This window comes from Mizuhopecten yessoensis, unplaced genomic scaffold (genome assembly GCF_002113885.1).
Source record: "Mizuhopecten yessoensis strain PY_sf001 unplaced genomic scaffold, ASM211388v2 scaffold11143, whole genome shotgun sequence".
NCBI lineage: Eukaryota > Metazoa > Mollusca > Bivalvia > Pectinida > Pectinidae > Mizuhopecten > Mizuhopecten yessoensis.
Window position 1 is genome coordinate 728,501 of NW_018408901.1, and position 18,163 is coordinate 746,663.

General features: G+C 36.5%; 1 protein-coding gene across 1 annotated transcript in view; it reads right to left on the reverse strand.

Moving 5' to 3' along the window:
* The window catches only part of LOC110466709 (putative carbonic anhydrase-like protein 1), a 98,330-nt gene that overhangs the window by 23,637 nt on the left and 56,530 nt on the right, over positions 1-18,163 (reverse strand). The window contains exons 3-4 of the mRNA XM_021523414.1: positions 11,121-11,254; positions 10,493-10,684 (exon numbers count right to left, since the gene is read on the reverse strand). Coding sequence (XP_021379089.1) covers positions 10,493-10,684; positions 11,121-11,254 — 326 coding nt within the window. The remainder of the gene's footprint in view (positions 1-10,492; positions 10,685-11,120; positions 11,255-18,163) is intronic.

Below are 18,163 nucleotides of genomic sequence, written 5' to 3' on the forward strand. Positions count from 1 at the left end.
AATAGATAGTTTAAGACAAACACCATGAAAGAGCGTGTGTTGTTATTAGTGGGAGGCATACATTTGTTGATATTTTGTTTGGCGTTAAACGTCCCCACAACAGCTACTGATGTACTGTATGTCGACGAAGGCAAAAGGTAATTGGGTCAACTTTGAGTAATTATAAAGTGTCATCTAACTGAAATGTCATAATCTGAACATGGTAGCATGACACTCCACATGGAGACATTATACTGACAACAAGTTAAATAATCATTGGCGAATCCCATTGAAGCTGCAAGTTACAAGCAGAGAACAGTCAGTACTAATATAAGGACTTTAGTTTTGTCTCAAGTACGGCACAGAACCCAAAGCCATTCTTGACTGTTCAACACTACATCCAAAAGCAAGGTTACATGTAGGTATATTTAGATAAACATCTTATGAACACATAGGGACGATAAATGTATCAATGCATGTGTTCTTGAGGCGGTATGTAAGTGTTTTTTGCCATTTTGCAGTAGTGCGGATCTGCTGTCGACTTTTCATTGCTTCTATACCGACAAATATGCTGGAGGTAGACAGGTAGAAGAAACAAAAGCAAGTCTCTCATTCTTAAAGCGGTTCCTACATGTAAACGCCTTTTCAGAATCATACTATGAATTATAGAGGACATGCTCTTTTATTGGTACCGAAACTGCGGAAGTGATATTTGTTTGTCTAAAACAGAATTCGGAGTGTCCCTTTTATGTATGTGAATTTTCTAGATCGTGTGTACCATCAACTAAATACATATTTTATGTTATTAGTGTGTTTTCTATAAAACACACGTATTTTCACACAAAACACTGTTTGTTCGTTGAACAGTTTTTCCCCAGTCATTTCTCTAGATTAATAGATTAAACTTTTGTTATATGCAACGGCAATTGTTGGTTTAAGAGAGAGTCAACAAAAAGGCATAATTCAACTCAGCAAAATGTGCAGTCTGTAAATTTAGAATTGGAAGTGCGCCAGATCAACTGTTCACAAAAATCACCCGTTATTTACTGAAATGACGTTACTTTGCAATAATCAGTTAAGACTTAAAAAAACTATTGCAATCCAATCCATTTTGTGTATGACGGAACGTATCAAACTACGTTCTGTATTTATCATGTTATTTTGACTATACCGCGTTCTGAAGCTAATGCACGATAACATCTTCCTCATAAACAATGGTTTGCCAATTGACATTTATCGAAAACATATTACCACTTAATAGCCGATGACGACATATCGGCACTTTCACTGTGTCGTTTAATCAATTACAATAATGTTACTCCGTGTACGCTCGTATTAGAGTCCTTATACACCTTAAACATAAGCAATGGACATATCGTAAGAGCACGTTAGAAATAGATATGGACTGATATGTTGTGATTACACTGGGAAGTTACAAGGTAAATATCTCAATTTTGATCTATTTGAAATCCTTTTTCTTCTTTCTTTTCGGTGGTTTCGTTCCCTAGGCACCCAAATGACCTTAGCTATTGCGTGTTATTTAAACCACAATCAAACAATAATCCAGTTTTTTGGCTGTGCATTTAGTGTTTAAGAGAACATTTATATTTAATCAATGCATCATTTATCCATAAAACAAAAGGTTATTTAAGCTTTTTGCAAGGCACCACTGTTCATCTAAGATTAAAAGAAAACTATTCGAAGTATTTCATTTGAAGATAAAAACATTTTTTTTATCGAACTCTTGTCGTATCAACTTAAGCATAACACAGTGAAATAACCTTTTATCTCAAACAATAATTGCTCTAGTTTTTCTTGGTTCCCATTTCCTCCTTTTATCATATTTATTTCAAATGCCACAGTTCAGCAATTCTTATGCTGCTTGTAACGGAAGTCAGAACACGACACTTCAAATGCCACTTTCTGGAGAATTGTTATAAAAACACCCGGTCTGGTAAATAATGAAGTAATTCAGATGCTTTATGATCTTCTGTTCCAAACTACTCATTGTATCTACCTGCTAGTATTGGTGTTGTACTTTCTTTATAGGATTTTGGCATCTTCCCAATCGATTTTTCGGTTGTGCTTTGTCGGAGCAATATTTTAGTGCTGATTTGAAGTTTTTTCCCATTTATTTTTGGTTCCCATTTTCTCCAAATCTGTAAGGTATTATTTGAAACAAATACCACATTTGCATAACGTTACTTACACAAACGATCCTTGAAAATTCCCAATAGGAATGTTGTAGATCGCGTTTCGTTTTTGTCTGTTCTGCCCATTTACGTTTGTCTGAGTGTGGCAAGCGAACTCGTTATGTCCATCAGTCGCCTTTTGTCATACTGGCTTCTTATGGTATACTTGTACTGGTGTTGCCTTTCAATTCAGCTGGGTTTGTGTTCTTCAACTTTCCTGTTGTGGTTCTTTTACCTCTTTTTATTACATGTAGCTCTTTGGACGTTGCTGCTGAACTATTGTGTATATTGACATCAGTTCAGTGCCATTATTGTATTTTTCTATAAATATTGTGCATCTGTCAAAGCGTCGCTTAACAATTCATGCGCGTTGTGCAGTGAGTGGTGGAGATTAAAGTCCACGTTCTGGTTTGCATTTGTTGTTTGTTAATGAGTCTTTGTAGGTGTCTTCTGCACTTCTAGTAGCTAAAAGTCGCCTTGCAATACATATTCAAATTCTTGTAATATAAAAAGCATTCCACAAGAATCAAGAAATATCCTTTTTATGTTTATAGTTATATTTGAAATATTGTGCCACTATAATATTATCTTACGAAAAACAAGTTTGGTGTTTAGAATAGCCATGGCCTAGTGGTGTCAAACTACATAGTCTGCATTGACCAAATCACAACCATCAACTTCCCCGTGCTAGTGCGCGCAATACAATATGCAGACACGAACGAAAATGTCTTGCTTTTTACAGCTGTTGTCACCGTTTTATGCATTTTATCGTACGACAAAAAATATCAATACACAATTGAAAACAAATATCTTTAATTAAATATGACATACAGATGGTCCTTGATTAGAATTACATGACTGTAACTGCTAATTTAAAAGTTCTATAGTATTGTCGCGGTTTTAAAAACCCTGATAATTTTCCTGGTTTGGTTTGGTTTAGTATTGTTTCACGTCCTATCAATAGCTATAGTAATTTAAGGACGGCCTCCCCTGTGAGAAAGATGCATGTTTAAGATGGATACAATGCTATTTCCAATCAATCAAACAAGTTTGTGAAAACTTTGTTTCGAGAATATATTAAAAACCATTTATGAATTTAAAATATGAACATCATGACCCTTTGTCAAAAGCATATTTGGACACAGTACAATGATTTGTCATATCATTACCATGTACAGAAAAGTATTCCTTTGTTTTAGTTCTAAACTTCCGATTGTCGTCAGGGTCAATAAGTACAATCTTCCTAATGTACATATATTGTTTTTTTTATAGCATTCTGAGACGCACTGTCAGAAATTGGCGATATCACACAGCTTGTATGGAATGGGTAGGCAAGTTTCCCCATAAATCCCCTCCAGAAATACCCATTTAAACCCTGCTGTTGAAACGTAAATGAAAGACAAACTACGTACCAATGTATTTAAAGAAAAATCTAAATTATCTGCGTACTATTCACATAATGTGCATTCCAAGACTAACTTTCCCGTAGTGTCTCCTTTAAATACTAACTTCCGCCTAGTGTTCCTTAAAAGATTTTTTTTGTGCATGGTGACCTATTTCGTCGATCTCCCTTGGCGACTCGTTAAGGACTAACATCCCCGTAATGTACCCTTAAAGTCTAGTGTTTCGTGTTTTCCCATAGCGATACATTAATACTCAATTCCCATAAGGTATCGTTAAAGACTAACTTCTCCGTAATGTTCTTTTTAAGACTTATGTTTAAAATATCAGGACTGATGTTACAAACCTCGTTCCCTTTCCTTTTTGCTCATGATCTAATTCGAGAATGTCCCCCGTTGGCCCAATGCCCTTTAAAACATCTCGACGACCTCGACGTCTCAACACAAATTGATTATGAAATAGCGTCATACTATGCCCTTGTGTTTTATTGTGGACAAACAGAGAAATTATTGTCTAGTGCTCAGGATTTTCACGAGGACCTAAACCAAATTATCTCATATAATGATTGATGGTAAAAGCCGTCGATGTTGTCTGAATTATAAGTATGTTTACCAACAGAAGTACATACAAGCCATCACACGTAGTCTTCATAGATTGTCTGTTTTTGGTATGTAACAATATATATACACACCTTTGCGTCTGTAAAATGTATTGAATTATGTTTTTACAAATAATTTGCTTGTTTCAGCCTCTTTGTTTGAACTCATACGCCAAAAACAAGAACAAATCCAAAAAATAAACAAATAACATAATTAATACAATTTCTGTTAAATCAGTGGAAGGGGAATCCTTTTTATTTTACGTTTTATCGATCTTATGTTTGCGACTGTGAACATAAGATTTGATGGTTAGTGGCCACAACTTGACTCAATCAAGTGAGTCGCCAGATTCGGGAATATTTCGTTAATATATCTTTTTCTTTATAAAGTTTGTACATTTCAATGTTTCTGAATAACAGACATACCTTTCTTATGAAAGAGGAAACATGTAGTTCACTAGTTTGGTTTGGTTTAGTATTGTTTATCGTTCTATCAACAGCTATGGTTATTTAAGGACGGCCGGCCCTGTGTGCAAGATGCATGCGTGAAGTGTATGCGTGTGTATTTTTGGAGGCTGCGATATGTTCGTGTTTGTCTCCTTGTGATACCTCACTGAAACATACTGCCGAGGACACCCAGCAGGACGACCCACCCGGTCACATTATACTGACAACAGGCGAACCAGTCGTCCCAGTCCTAAATTGCTGAGCGTTAAGCAGGAGTACAAACTACCATTTTTACGGACTATGTTATGTCTCGGCCAGGGGACAGAACCCAAAGCCTTCATCACAGGGGCAAACGCTAAACTAAAGGCCAAAAGTGAGGCATCGTCAAGGGAGACATTAGGAAGAAGAAAGTTGTTTAGAGAGAAGAGAAAAGATAAGATCCCAAGTTTAGTCACCTCTTACGATCATGCAATAGGGGCAGCAGGTACAGTTCTTACGCCCTACCTGCTGGGACTTGTATTTTACTAATGAATAACTCCACTCTATATATTTCAAATTGAATGGGAGAGGTTTGAAATATATAATCTATTTCAGTAACCCAGCTACTCCTGGATATTAACAATAGACTGTACAATTCATGGTATTGGAAGAGTCTAAATTTGGAATCAGGGGTCAATGGATTGAGAAGATTACTGTTGTTTTCGGACAATAGCTTGTCCTGTAATATAAGAATATAATACAATAAAAATGCTTATTCCCGATGCTACATTCCCGTGATTTTAAGAAAACCGAACTTTTTAAAATAATGATCTCATTTCCATACATGCGCCCGTCCAGAGCCAGAATTTTGATAGCTTTGAATGTAATCAATCGATGTGTTTAAAACACTTTTGTTGCATTTATTTATGAACAAACATATGTACATTTTGTACGTAAAATAAATCTGAATATGTTTAAGGGATTAGCTGAAATGTAGTTGAAGCCTAATATACTTTGAAATATTATTATAAATACATTCTGGCATTGGTTTTGTACATATTTGGACGTTAATTTTTCGAAAACTATCATCATGACACTTTCTTATCATTTTTCAATTAATCAAAACAAAAGCGGATATTCAAACTAGGATGCATCACGAAAGTCTCGTTAATTGATTCAGCGCGTGTATACATATACGAACAACACTTATAACTCATGTAGTGAAAAGGAAATTCACGCCAATTTTTGAGATTATTGATTTTGCTATATAGGGCTACTTGGATTGTCCGCTAGGCGGCGTTAGTGTTACAGTAGCGTAGGTTACGCTTCAGACACGATTGCTAAATGTTGAACATCCTCGTTCGATTTTCCTTCAATGCAAGTGATAAATTGTAAATACATTGTAACAGTATCCGAAATTAAAAAACCAAAAGAATTCTTTCCTCCTTCATCTTCGCAATTCTATTTATTTGTGTCGTGAGATCTGTCCTAACCACTGTTGTAGTGTGTAGAGCTAGACCCTTGCGATACATTGTAGAAGGGTGTCTTACAAACTAGCACAATAAAACAGGACAAACAGTGCATGTCACGTATGCATTGTGTTAGGAACATAAGCCTGTACAATATCAGAACAATAATTGCTTTGTGGAAAAATGGTGAGTCGATATCTGGAAAGATGTATCACTTTGATAATAACATACTGATCAAGTGTTTATCAATACGTCAGTGTAGATAATGTCATTTATACATATTTGTTAATTTTGTTCTACCCTTAGCGCCTATATTTCATATTTCATTTATTACCCATGTGTTACTGTATTTTTGCTTTGCTTAAATCCGTTTGTGAGTATTATTTGCCACTGTAATTAGGACCTGTTTTCTAAAGTATCTGACTATAATATTCTATATTTTGTGACACTTGTTTTTTCTAGTTAAGATGTGCACGCCTTCTTTTTATTCTTGCTTGTATAGTGTAATTTTGTTTGTGGCTATGATTGGTTATATCTTTTGGACCAGGTAAACGGTTTTCACATAGTTTAGAATGTTGGATATATTAACGGTTTAGAACAGTAATATAAGACTGGTTAAAATTATTACAGCTGTTTTCTTGTCTTGTCTGAAGGTCCGTGCAAACAAACAACAAATAATTTACTGTAAATGGCTCGGTACATGCGATTCATTGAGATTACTTTTCTCGCTTCAATGAACAAGAATGAGTAACTATGGATACGGGCAGGGACAGCCTCATCTCAGCGGCTTTCTCTATAGTTAGAAAACCACTCACCGATTTCAGGTTTTACAAAGTGTAATGTGTTCAAATTTCTGTTTCTAGGGCCTGAAGAACAGATATTTACATGTAGGTTAATAATCTAAGTATATGAGTAAGAGCAGTTACAGACAAAACTATAGCTAATCTGAAATTAAGATTAAATATCTTTTCCCGCTTTCGACAATATTTTTGACATGATAAAAAAGGCCCCATGTGTTTTTTAAACAATTAATATAATGATGTGGGTGGACGAAACGATAACCTTTGCATTTTTTATGAGGTAACGCGCAACATTATGATATTTGACTGTAGTAGATTGTTAGATTAATACATTTTGTAACTTTGTTTCCCCCCATTTAATAACAATATTTGTTAAAGTTATCTATATTTGCTACGTTTGACTGTTTTATAATTTGCTTTATTATTTTGTAAAACTGTGTTAATGATTACCCAAAACAAATAGAATTTGATTCCGGTTTAAAAAAACCGTTCCGTTTATTTGTTTACGTAAGTCTAAATATCTGTCTAATAGGTAAAGCAGCTTTACTCTCATTAAAACATACTTTTAAAGAATACTAATACTAATAATAATAATAATAATTCGAGGTTCTTATATACCGCTTTATCACAACCTAGATCGTTGCTCGTCTCAAAGCGGTTCACAAATTATTATTCGTGATTATAGGGCCTTTGCAACCAGCCAATATCTTTCTCATCTCCCGGGGAAGCATACAGCCAGTGCTGTCATTTCGGCGCACACAGCTAGCATTCTACAATTCTAGCACTGCCCAACCACGTACTCATTTACAGTTGAGTAGACTGGAACAAGAGAGTTAAAGTATCTTACTCAAAGATACAACACAGTTCCGTGCCGTGACTCGAACCCGCAACCCTACGGTCACGAGCCCGGCGTCCTACCACTAGACTACCGTGCCTCCTACCGTACCGTGTTTACCGAACTCTCGCTTGTATTGATGGCATCTTGGTATTAAAGTGTTTTCTGTGACAACACCAGGAGACTTAAATATATCATAGATTACTGTACTTATAGCTGTATCGGCCATTATGTTCTTTGTGACGAAATTGCCCCTAACGGAGATAATAAGCAAGAGACTGTGCTCTGTATTATTGACAGGACCAGACAGTTTCACTTAAGATCACATACGTAATTATCTTATCAGCCTCCGACACTTTATCACGTGCTGTAATAATGTAACATATTGGTCAAGGTCACAATTTTGTGTTTAATCAACGTTACAGGAACAGCAATGGTTGTATGACGACACGATCCTCGTGAGACACCACTGAAAAGAGCATGTAGGCGAGTCAAATCTTCAGAATGTTGAAAAGGGAGCGGAACCTCTCTTTTTCTATGATATACTCTAAGTTTTTTTGTGTTTTTTTTTAACGTCACATCAAAAGGAAGGGTCATTAAAGGAATTTCCCCATGCGTGTTGTGTATGCGTCCGTGCGTGTGTGTCTTCGTGCAGGAGACAGGGTATGTTGGTGTATTCGCTTCCATGTGATAGCGCAGATCTGATGCCAGCTATCTCACTAAAATACCGTGCTGAAGGCACCCAGCACATTATACTGACAACGGGTAAACCAGTTGTTTTCATTACCCTTATAATCTGAACCTTAAACAGGGAAGAGGTACTGTCATTTTAAGGACTTTGGTATTTGCCGGCTCGGGGAAACAACGCATTGCCTTCCTGGGCGAACGTTCAACATTAAAGCCAAAATGAGATGAATACTCTGGTAACTCAAATTACTGATTTTACAGGATGCATCATTAGTCGTCCCGTTTCCAAGGATAACATTAGTTGGTTCGGTTTGGTTTTATTTTTAACGTCCTACATGTATAATCATTTAAGGACGTGCCTCCATGTGTGTAGTGTATGCGCGCTTGCGTGTGTGTATGCAGGAGACAGTGTATGTTTATGTGGTTGCCTTCACGTGATAGCGCGGATCTGATGCCGACTTTATAGTGCTATCGCACTGAAATGCCGAAGGCACCAAGCACATTGTTCCGCCCAGACACATTATACTGACAACGGGTGAACCAGTTGTTATCATTCCCCTGAATGCTGAACGTTAAGCAGTGATATTCTGTGACGGGAGTGAGTGGTATGGTCAAGGTCAGAACTTTTTTTGATAAACTAAATTGTATGAAGGCATAATGAGAGGTTTATGAGGGTCTATCAACAGTAGAAGGCATAAGGGCCGATGGAAGTTCGATTAGACATGTTAAAAGAAGTGACATTTAACCAAACGAAATTGCAATTTTAACCTTACAAAACTGATCTGTAAAATAACTTTCATAATCAACTGCTAGTAGCAATAAAGCCGTTTGCGGTCCGATCTGCCTTTTCATTACATGGTATTCCAAAATTCCGGGAGCCCAGCATAATATGCAATTTTGACTTTTTGAGGCAATTTTCCTAATAATACGAAAAATAACTGTTCCACTTCTGTCGACATTGTTTTATTTACTGGTTTTGCATAACAATTTCGCTCACATAATCTCGAAACTAAATCATAGATCGTCGGAATAGTATTCAAGATGAGATACCCCCATGGAGTACAATGACGTCCTTACACACTACGGGGTATCAGGTTAGAGGTTTTAGTCTTGACCGGTACTTTGTTCTCTCTGATTTATGTCTAAAAACAGCGCCAAATGTTCCTCTATGGAATCAACCTTGCTTTCTTCATTTACTAGTAAACGTAACAACTTGACGCCAGCACTTACTAAATAAACTCTCCTGAGAAAAAACATCTTATGTAACGAAATAACAAAAGACAGCAATACCATTCTTATTCATTTCGAAACGTACTTATCCCGCGACATATAGCAAATATTTATTTGATCCAAGACTGGTTGCTGTACTGATATTGTTTCCCTCCGGTATCTATGAATACGACACTTACAATGTATAAGGTCAGCGACGAAAGTTTTCATGAACATCCAAAGCAATGATCAACCATGTTTGGGTTTTTAGTGTATGATTCAGACGTTCATGCTATTTTGAGTGTGAACAGTCCTTGAAAGTCTGAAGTAAAACATTTATCGGTCATTAATAGTTTCCTTTAGACAATAGCTAATACTTTCGAAGAGATATTAAAGTCGTTGCAAGCAGCGACAGAAAAAGGTTAATTGTACCATTGCGACAGATATACTTAGAAAAGCTTATGTATTTTTTCTGCTCATAGAATGGATATTTCCCACAATTTCCAAATGCATTTTAGAATTCATGTCACTTGAACACTCTATAACAAGGCACAATTTTATTCCTATGTATAAACACATTCTACCATCAATATAATGCACAAACAAAACGACGATAGAGGTCTCACTGAATTTCATGCTGAAATCACTTAGCACAGTATTCCATCCGGTCACATTATGCTGACAACGTGTAAACCAGTTGTTGCCGTAATGCTGAACGTTAAACAGGGTAAACAACTACCATTTATAAGGACATGGCATGTCTTGGCCTGGGGACATAACCTATTGCATTCCTCGCCAAAATTACCAACTGCGGAAACGAAAGTCAATTCTGTTAAGGTTGGAAGAAATAATTATTACCATTTTACTAATTTTTTCGATTGTAACAAAACCCTTACCTCTGCTGGGAAGGAGCGTCCTGCTATTCGATGCTCCGATCCATTGATGTCCACTTTGCTGTAATGAAACTTTAACGCCGTTACATGGTACACATATGACAGGGGTCCTTGACTGACGTTTACGTGGTTGATAAAGTCAGGGTCCAGAACTAACGTGATGTCATTTCCGGTGTTTGTGAGTTTTCCATTGACCTGAAAATCAGACGGTTATATTATTAAGTTATACGATGTAGACATCGAATAATGCATATACATTTCGTCCCATGGTATAATTATAATAACATTTATTTTTATATCTCTTCAATTGTACGTTTGATGACTCAGTGTTAGTTGTTTTTACCTAAGAAAAAGTAATATCTCGAAAAATCCTTTTAATGGCGTTTGAATCTTTTTAAAAAAATCCCCTCGAATATTAAAAATTTAATTTGAAACAGAATTGATCCAGACGACATATATCTAAAATGAGTTTCATTATCTTCTTTGCTATGGTACGTCTAAAGAAGACAGTATTTTTAACAAAAGATTGTGATTGATCATATTGATAGGATCAATACTGAATTGATTATTAAATGGAATAAAAGTGCTGCCTTTAAACGTTTGTGGTGAGTCCTCTCATACTTCAACTTACCGGTACCGTCTCCACCTTGACATGTTTGAGGTTCGGGTCAAACAGTAACATATCTGGGTGGATGTCTATCGGGGACTGTTGTTTACCATTGCTACACATCTTATAGGGACCAGTCCGGCCCCACATCTCCGGACCTGTAAAGAACGAAGAAAGTGTAGAGATAATACCACCCAGTCGGGTCAATATTTCTGGTCTTAAAAGATATCTGTCCCACCAATCTGTAGTTTTCCCTATATACTGTAACCTCCTGTTAGCTTCCGTTTCGGAATAACTGTAGGCTAGGATACTTCGGTTTATCAGACAGTTCGATCGGTTAGGGGCGACTGTATACCAACCTGAAGTTCCGAGTTCGAATCCCGGTTTGGCACCGCTGCATTTGTACACTCAGAATACTGTTTGTTGATTTACATATTGTTTAGTTCATTTTTATTCTCATAAAAGTCCTGCAATGTATAGTTTATATTTCCAGAAATGATTTAACATAGCTTTTGTCATGCCGGAAAAAACAGTTTCCAACACGTAGCTCAAGTTTTTGGCAGTAGTACTGTAATCCTTTAGGGCTCCGACACCATGTTTCGGGACCTTACAAGAAAGGAAATAGTGCAATGACATCTAGACAGTCATGTCCAAATTTTGAATCATTAGGATAAGAAGTGAAATGATTACTCGGCAACAGGGAAGACGGGACTTTGAGTTATCATACGCAGATCCAAACAGGGGCGCCCTTTCTAAAAAAATGAATTAAATAGGGCAATATTGTTTATACAGCTTCTGAGTATTTCCAAAGAAATTGACATGGGGTTGGTGGTCATAACGTGAAATCCTTGATCCTTCCCTGATAGTTATTGTGCATTGTGGACGGAGATGGACAGAGGAAAGCACGGCGGAGTTCGGCATGACTATGTCGTTGCCTATTGTTTAATAAATATTGACAGATACTATCACAGCATTTTCTTATCAATTATTTCTAATCTAATCAGTCTACAATTTTTCACGGACTATTGTTGGTGCAAGAACCTGTAGCACCATCGATGAAAATCGTTAAAAAAATAAGGAACATAATACATTTCCGTTCTTGTCCAGGTAGACCCTTGTGATTCGAAGCAACGCAGCTTCTGCCAAACCGAGACTAAACGACGACGACATTTGACAAGCGAAGTTGATGCGTGACTGTCGTTACGTTAAAGTAAAATATCGTCCTTTTCTTTGCCGAACAGACATCTTGTTTAGCTAGACTTGTTTATAAAAAACATTTGACAACACAATATTTCGACAGACGTTTATATTAGTTAGACCAAATATTTATGTATTACTGTTTGGCATTTTGACCAGGGATAACCAGCACTTAAGGCATATACTGATGAAATAGTTGACAAAGGATGACCTATACCGAATATGGACTATGCAATAAAGCGCGATCTTCTTACGAGCGTCACCAACATACCCCGTCTCTAGCACACATACATACATGCACGTTTACACAACACACATGGGCTTAGCTGTTAATAGGTAATTAAACAATATCAAACCAAACCAAATCTTACAAGCGTTAAAATGACTTAGGGCAAGGATTAATCGACGATGACGAAGTATAGCATAAATGGTGATAGGAAATCAACCGTTCATAATTTCTATTTTACCCAACAAGGGGGGATATTATCAATATACTTAAAAACATGTTGACACATTTGCAATTCGTATGTGTTTAAGTTTTCAAAGTATTGAATATGTTTACAAGATGTAAGCAAAACTGTTTATGTACATAAGTCTATCGGTACATTTATTTTATACAAGTAAACGCAACCATGCTAGCTATGGAAGGGATATATCTTATCCTTGCAGACAGTTACCTTGTAGCACGACTTCAATACCGCTAACTGAAAATGGCATTATTTCACACCGAGCATGACAGGAAGGTCTCGGCGGAGCACTTTCTTGCCTCGCTGTATATCCGATAGCCTCACATGTAATGTGTATTGTGAATGTGACAAACTGGCGTCGGTCTTGTCCATGGAAGTGAGTATCAAAGAATGCTTCGTTATCTGAATTTCAACTACGTTTTGTTTGTTTGTTTTTGTATTGTTTTACAACCCAAAGATAATTAAAGTCATTTAGGACAAAAAAACATTAAGCAAACGTTCACAAAAACAAATACGTCTAGCGTAAACTAAAAGGACGAAATGTTTGAAAGATGCAAAAAAAACATCAAAAGTAAACGAATTTGTTGTAGGTTTTGTCGGGTTTCGGGTTGGGTTAGTTTGATGCGAATCTGGATTAAAACATATCTTAACTATTTATAGTCAATCAAAATGTAGTACATATATATTCGTTGCAGCCAGGTTGTGCGAAATCAAGATTAAATACATGTACAATATGTACTTGTAATGTGAATGTTACGTATGCACACATTTCCGCCGAATAAATGAAACTTGTAGTTTCGATACCATGCTTTCCTCTCTATGGATAAACGTTGTCGTCAAATTTAAGTTCATATAAAGATGGGTGACTAGATTGGAGAAGTCGCCGAAGGAGAGAGTAGAGAGGAAAGAAAAAGAAATAGAAATCCCAAGTGTTTGAATACAGTAGATCAATTTTGTTTCTATGTTGTTCGTAGAAGACAAAGAAATAAATCCCTAATACAGCAGTCAGGGGTATAATTCGCCTTGTACGACACCATGCAAGGTGATACATCATACCTAGTCTTTCCTTTTAACTGCAAAATGTTTTCTCTTAAATAGACAACTCTCCGCTATTCAGTAGCTATATATATGTATTAAGTACGACGTTCTTTGAATCTACTTATATCAAACTACATAAGGGTAAAATAAGGATCAACGATATTTTCAGAATTAATAAAGATGAAAAAAAACGCACGTGTCATGAAATTCAAATGTTCGCATTCCAATCATAAAAAAAATACTATTGTTTTTGGAAAATAAAACATCAAATAACCGAGTCCTGTGTTACAAAAAAGTATTCACGTGTTCAATTCAAACATCTTGTATCATACACTCCAATATTACTGATGTGTTTTCTACACGGGCACGCATAACGTCCAACATTTAAATTATTTCAGCGGGACAAAGTCAAACATCGCAAGGGTCAGGCACGTGTGAATGGAAACCCATTGACATGTGTGACATGTTCTCAACGCTCGTTTTCTCCTCAATACATCGACCGCGCTCTCCTGTATAATTAGCGCACAATACTGTGATCTCCTAAACATTTGGAATCAATCGGACGCTTTGATTCTTATTAAAGGCGTGTGTCAGCGCTCGCAATTTAATTTGAGACCCGGAGTTTAACAGCACGTTAAATGCATTGTAAGAATCAAATTCTATATAGATGGGGGCACATATATTAGAACGGAAACATTTATTGAATATATAAACAAATTAAAGAGGATTTACTAACCATAAATGCTAAAATACATCATACATTTTTGAAGGTTTAAAGTTAGTACTATCTGAAGACAAATAAAACGGTAGTGTCTGAAACTGCAATACACCTTGAGAACAGATTTGTGTAGCTCGCCTGGGACTTTGTATTGATTTCTTGAGAAAGCACTGTCGTGTTTAATGATATATTTTATTTACAACAGAGAGTCATACACAACCACCTTTGTACGTTTTTCAACAGGGGCAACAGTATATTAATTAAACAAACTCAGTTTTAAACTTTTAATAAATTCCTACTTGTCAATAACAGAATGGAAAATTAATATATAGTAACTTGGAGATTGCACTTTTGTTTATTTTATAATCAAAAATTATTACTCCTGACGCCAGTCGTAGGGAATAATACGTTGGCGGATTTGTGATTGGTTTCGATTCGTTTTTGCACACGGCAATATAATATAGTATAGAGATGTAAGGTATGCAGTGCGCACATTGCATTGCTCCGAAACTGGAATTTGGTAGCGTTAATTGACTAAATGAGATGATATATAAGGCGTTAGGAAATCTGAGAATGCCGTCAGCTCACAGCAGATCTTTACAAGGAAACTCCTGAGATACAACCGCCCTCTTCTCTATCGTTTATTTTGCTAATTAATTTGATAACATAGTCTGTAGAACGATGTAGGCGTACTACAAGATTAAGCCCGTATATCTGTATAAACAGATGATTGATTAAATGCCACATGCCTCTCTCTCTTTATAGGTATTCTTACATATTCGTCACAGAAAATGTAATGATCATGCGGCATAATACCTTGACAAATTATCTATAATCTTCGTTCACGGAGAACGACGAATATTTGTAAATACCATTGTTTGTTTTTCTGTGTTCCATTTTAAAAATAGATATACTAGAAGTTGAACTCGATTCTTCAGATATAAAGCCTAGGCGAAATTCCATTCGGCAGAGTTAATAGCAGAAATCTGTTGTTTGTCTACACGGGGCACGGTTCATATGTTACACGCTATATTCATTGTTACTTGGAATTATACCCGTACACTTTTCATTTTATATGATAAATGGCTTTTATGCACCCCCTTTCCTTCTTCTACGAAGACGACATGTACTAGACCAAAATTGAGACGTGAGCGAAATCGCAACAAACACTGGAAATGTTTACTGTTTCCTATCTTACCTGTCTTCTTTCTTTTCTATTTGTTTTCTGTTTCAGGCGGTATTTTCCTAGGCACCTGTCCGTATATGACCCTGGCTGTTGCGAGGACGTGAAAAAACAAACAAACAAAATCCTGACACGACCATGGCTAAATCCTGCCCTGGCGCATACCTTAAAAAGGATTATAAACGTTTTATCTTTTGGTCACGATTGTTAATATGTGTCTACGATACAAGATTATTTGTCAGAAGGTCTCGCGTAATGCTTTGTACTTTGTCGAAGTTTCTTCTATGTAAACAATTTGAAAGTTCATTCAACATTTTATCGATCGTCTTCTTTGCAAATAAAAATCGAAGTTCTTTGCACAGCAAAGGTTTAATACGGACTATGTCGAAGGTGATTGAGCTACGCCAAGGATACGTTAAGGTGCCACTACATTGATATGACATGTATTTGTTGGTAAAGCGACATTGTATCGTTGAAGACAATGAACGAAAATATTCATTTCAGATATACTATCAAGGTTTCTTTTAATTCAGGTTTGGTAAAGTCAGGTTTCAATGTCATTTTGCGTTTATTCATTATGCATCGATGAAAAGTTTCGGAGTCGATTATAATTAAAAAGTACAATTAGATATTCAGATATATTTTAGCAATGTGTCGTTCACTACACGATTTCAAATCATCAAAAAACTCCGTGAAAATAGATTCCATGACAATGGAAGGTTTCAAGGATTTTAATGTTGCAAGAGGAACACTTTCAATTACATTATACGACCAATTCATATGTAAGGAGAAACGCTCTCTTAATATTATTACTTGCCTGTGACTGTATTATTTGACAAGTTTACCTGTTCATGAAGGATGTACGCTGGGAAAACAGGTCGCGGGTGTTGTTTACGAGATCATTGTGAATACATGTACCACGTCATCAAGAAACAATTGAGTGACAAGCAACGCGTATAAAACGGCAGTTAATCAAAGAGCGCAATTATCAAAATAATAAAACATTGCAGGCATGGAGATTAATATCCATTTTCTTGAAGGATGGCAATAACCTTACTTCTGTATTCATACGCACTCCGACCTATTTCTGTCATTATATATGATAACCTCCCGCGCTCTACAGACCCTTTGTCGACGGTGATGCTTTACAAAAGTAAGACACGCCGCCAAGAAGCTAACAATACCAACAGGACAGCTAAGAAAAATGCACTTCTAGTCAGGAGAAGTCTTAAAATTGCTTCATATTTTTATAAGCCCCAGTCGTTTTTCTCGTCATAGTGGCCCCGAGTCAATCTCTAGCCCTCGTTATGTATATTTACATTCACGGCACATAAACACGGTGGATTAGTCTGAGGGCAAATTTGGGTCCAATTAATTACCGACCGTGTGTAGAATCGGAGTGCGCAGCAGTAAACGATTGCTTGAAGTAGCGACTTGTCTCGGCTTTTCGGACGCGGAGGTCTATGCTATGTAAATAGTCTGTGCCTCGTATTAATACACAGATAATGATCATTCTTATAAATGACGTCCATTTTCGAGATGACTAACGAACGGGTATTGTGATGCTCAAGCGTACAAATGGTTTTTAATTTTGGAACCGGAATACAGTGCAATGCTTAATAAGAGTACATATTTGTATTACAATGGGTATCGCCCTTCAACAGATTAGTTCCTATTTATTTATTAGAGGGTATCGCGTAACATTGATGCTGCGGGTTGATCGCGTTTAAATGAAACCTGTACTGATGCTGCTGAAGAAGGACTATTGCCTCGGACATGGTGACCATACGCCATGCCTTTCTTTATTAAATCTTGTACTATGGTATAATTGCCGTTCTATATGCGGGTCTACAAGAATTCACCTTGCGTTTAAAGAATGCAATTTCCGAACGTTCCGAAATAGTCTACATTTTTTGTAATTGAACGTGAAGTCTTTGTGTAATTTGAAAAGTTGCTGACACAGAAGGAAGGTTTTACTGGATTGTTTTTGTACCAATATATCACGTCGTCTGATGCTATTTTTACCGGGACCCTGTAAATTGCAAAAAGAACTTACTCGGAAACATAGAAAATAATCGTCAGCCAACGAGGACACCTACGCTAATTGGAAGCCAAACATGGACCTCATTAAATGTAAATCATGTAAATGTCTGTGGGATTTTTTGTTAACTAAAACATTTAATCAGATATACATTCCAACACGTGTCAGTCTATTCGTGGAGACATAGCCAAGGCTATGTTGGTGCGAAAGTTAAAAACATTGCAATGAAGGGGACACCGTGAAAAACAACCCGATTCTACAGTTGGTTTTTGGGGCCACATCAGTCGCGTTTTTTACATGCAGTGGTATACAACATGTCTGTCCGAAGCTACAATAGTCCCTCCTTTCAAAAATCCTTCTTTAATTTCTTAAAAAACAAAACATATTAAACGTAGTTACTAAGCGAATACACCGGTAGCATTA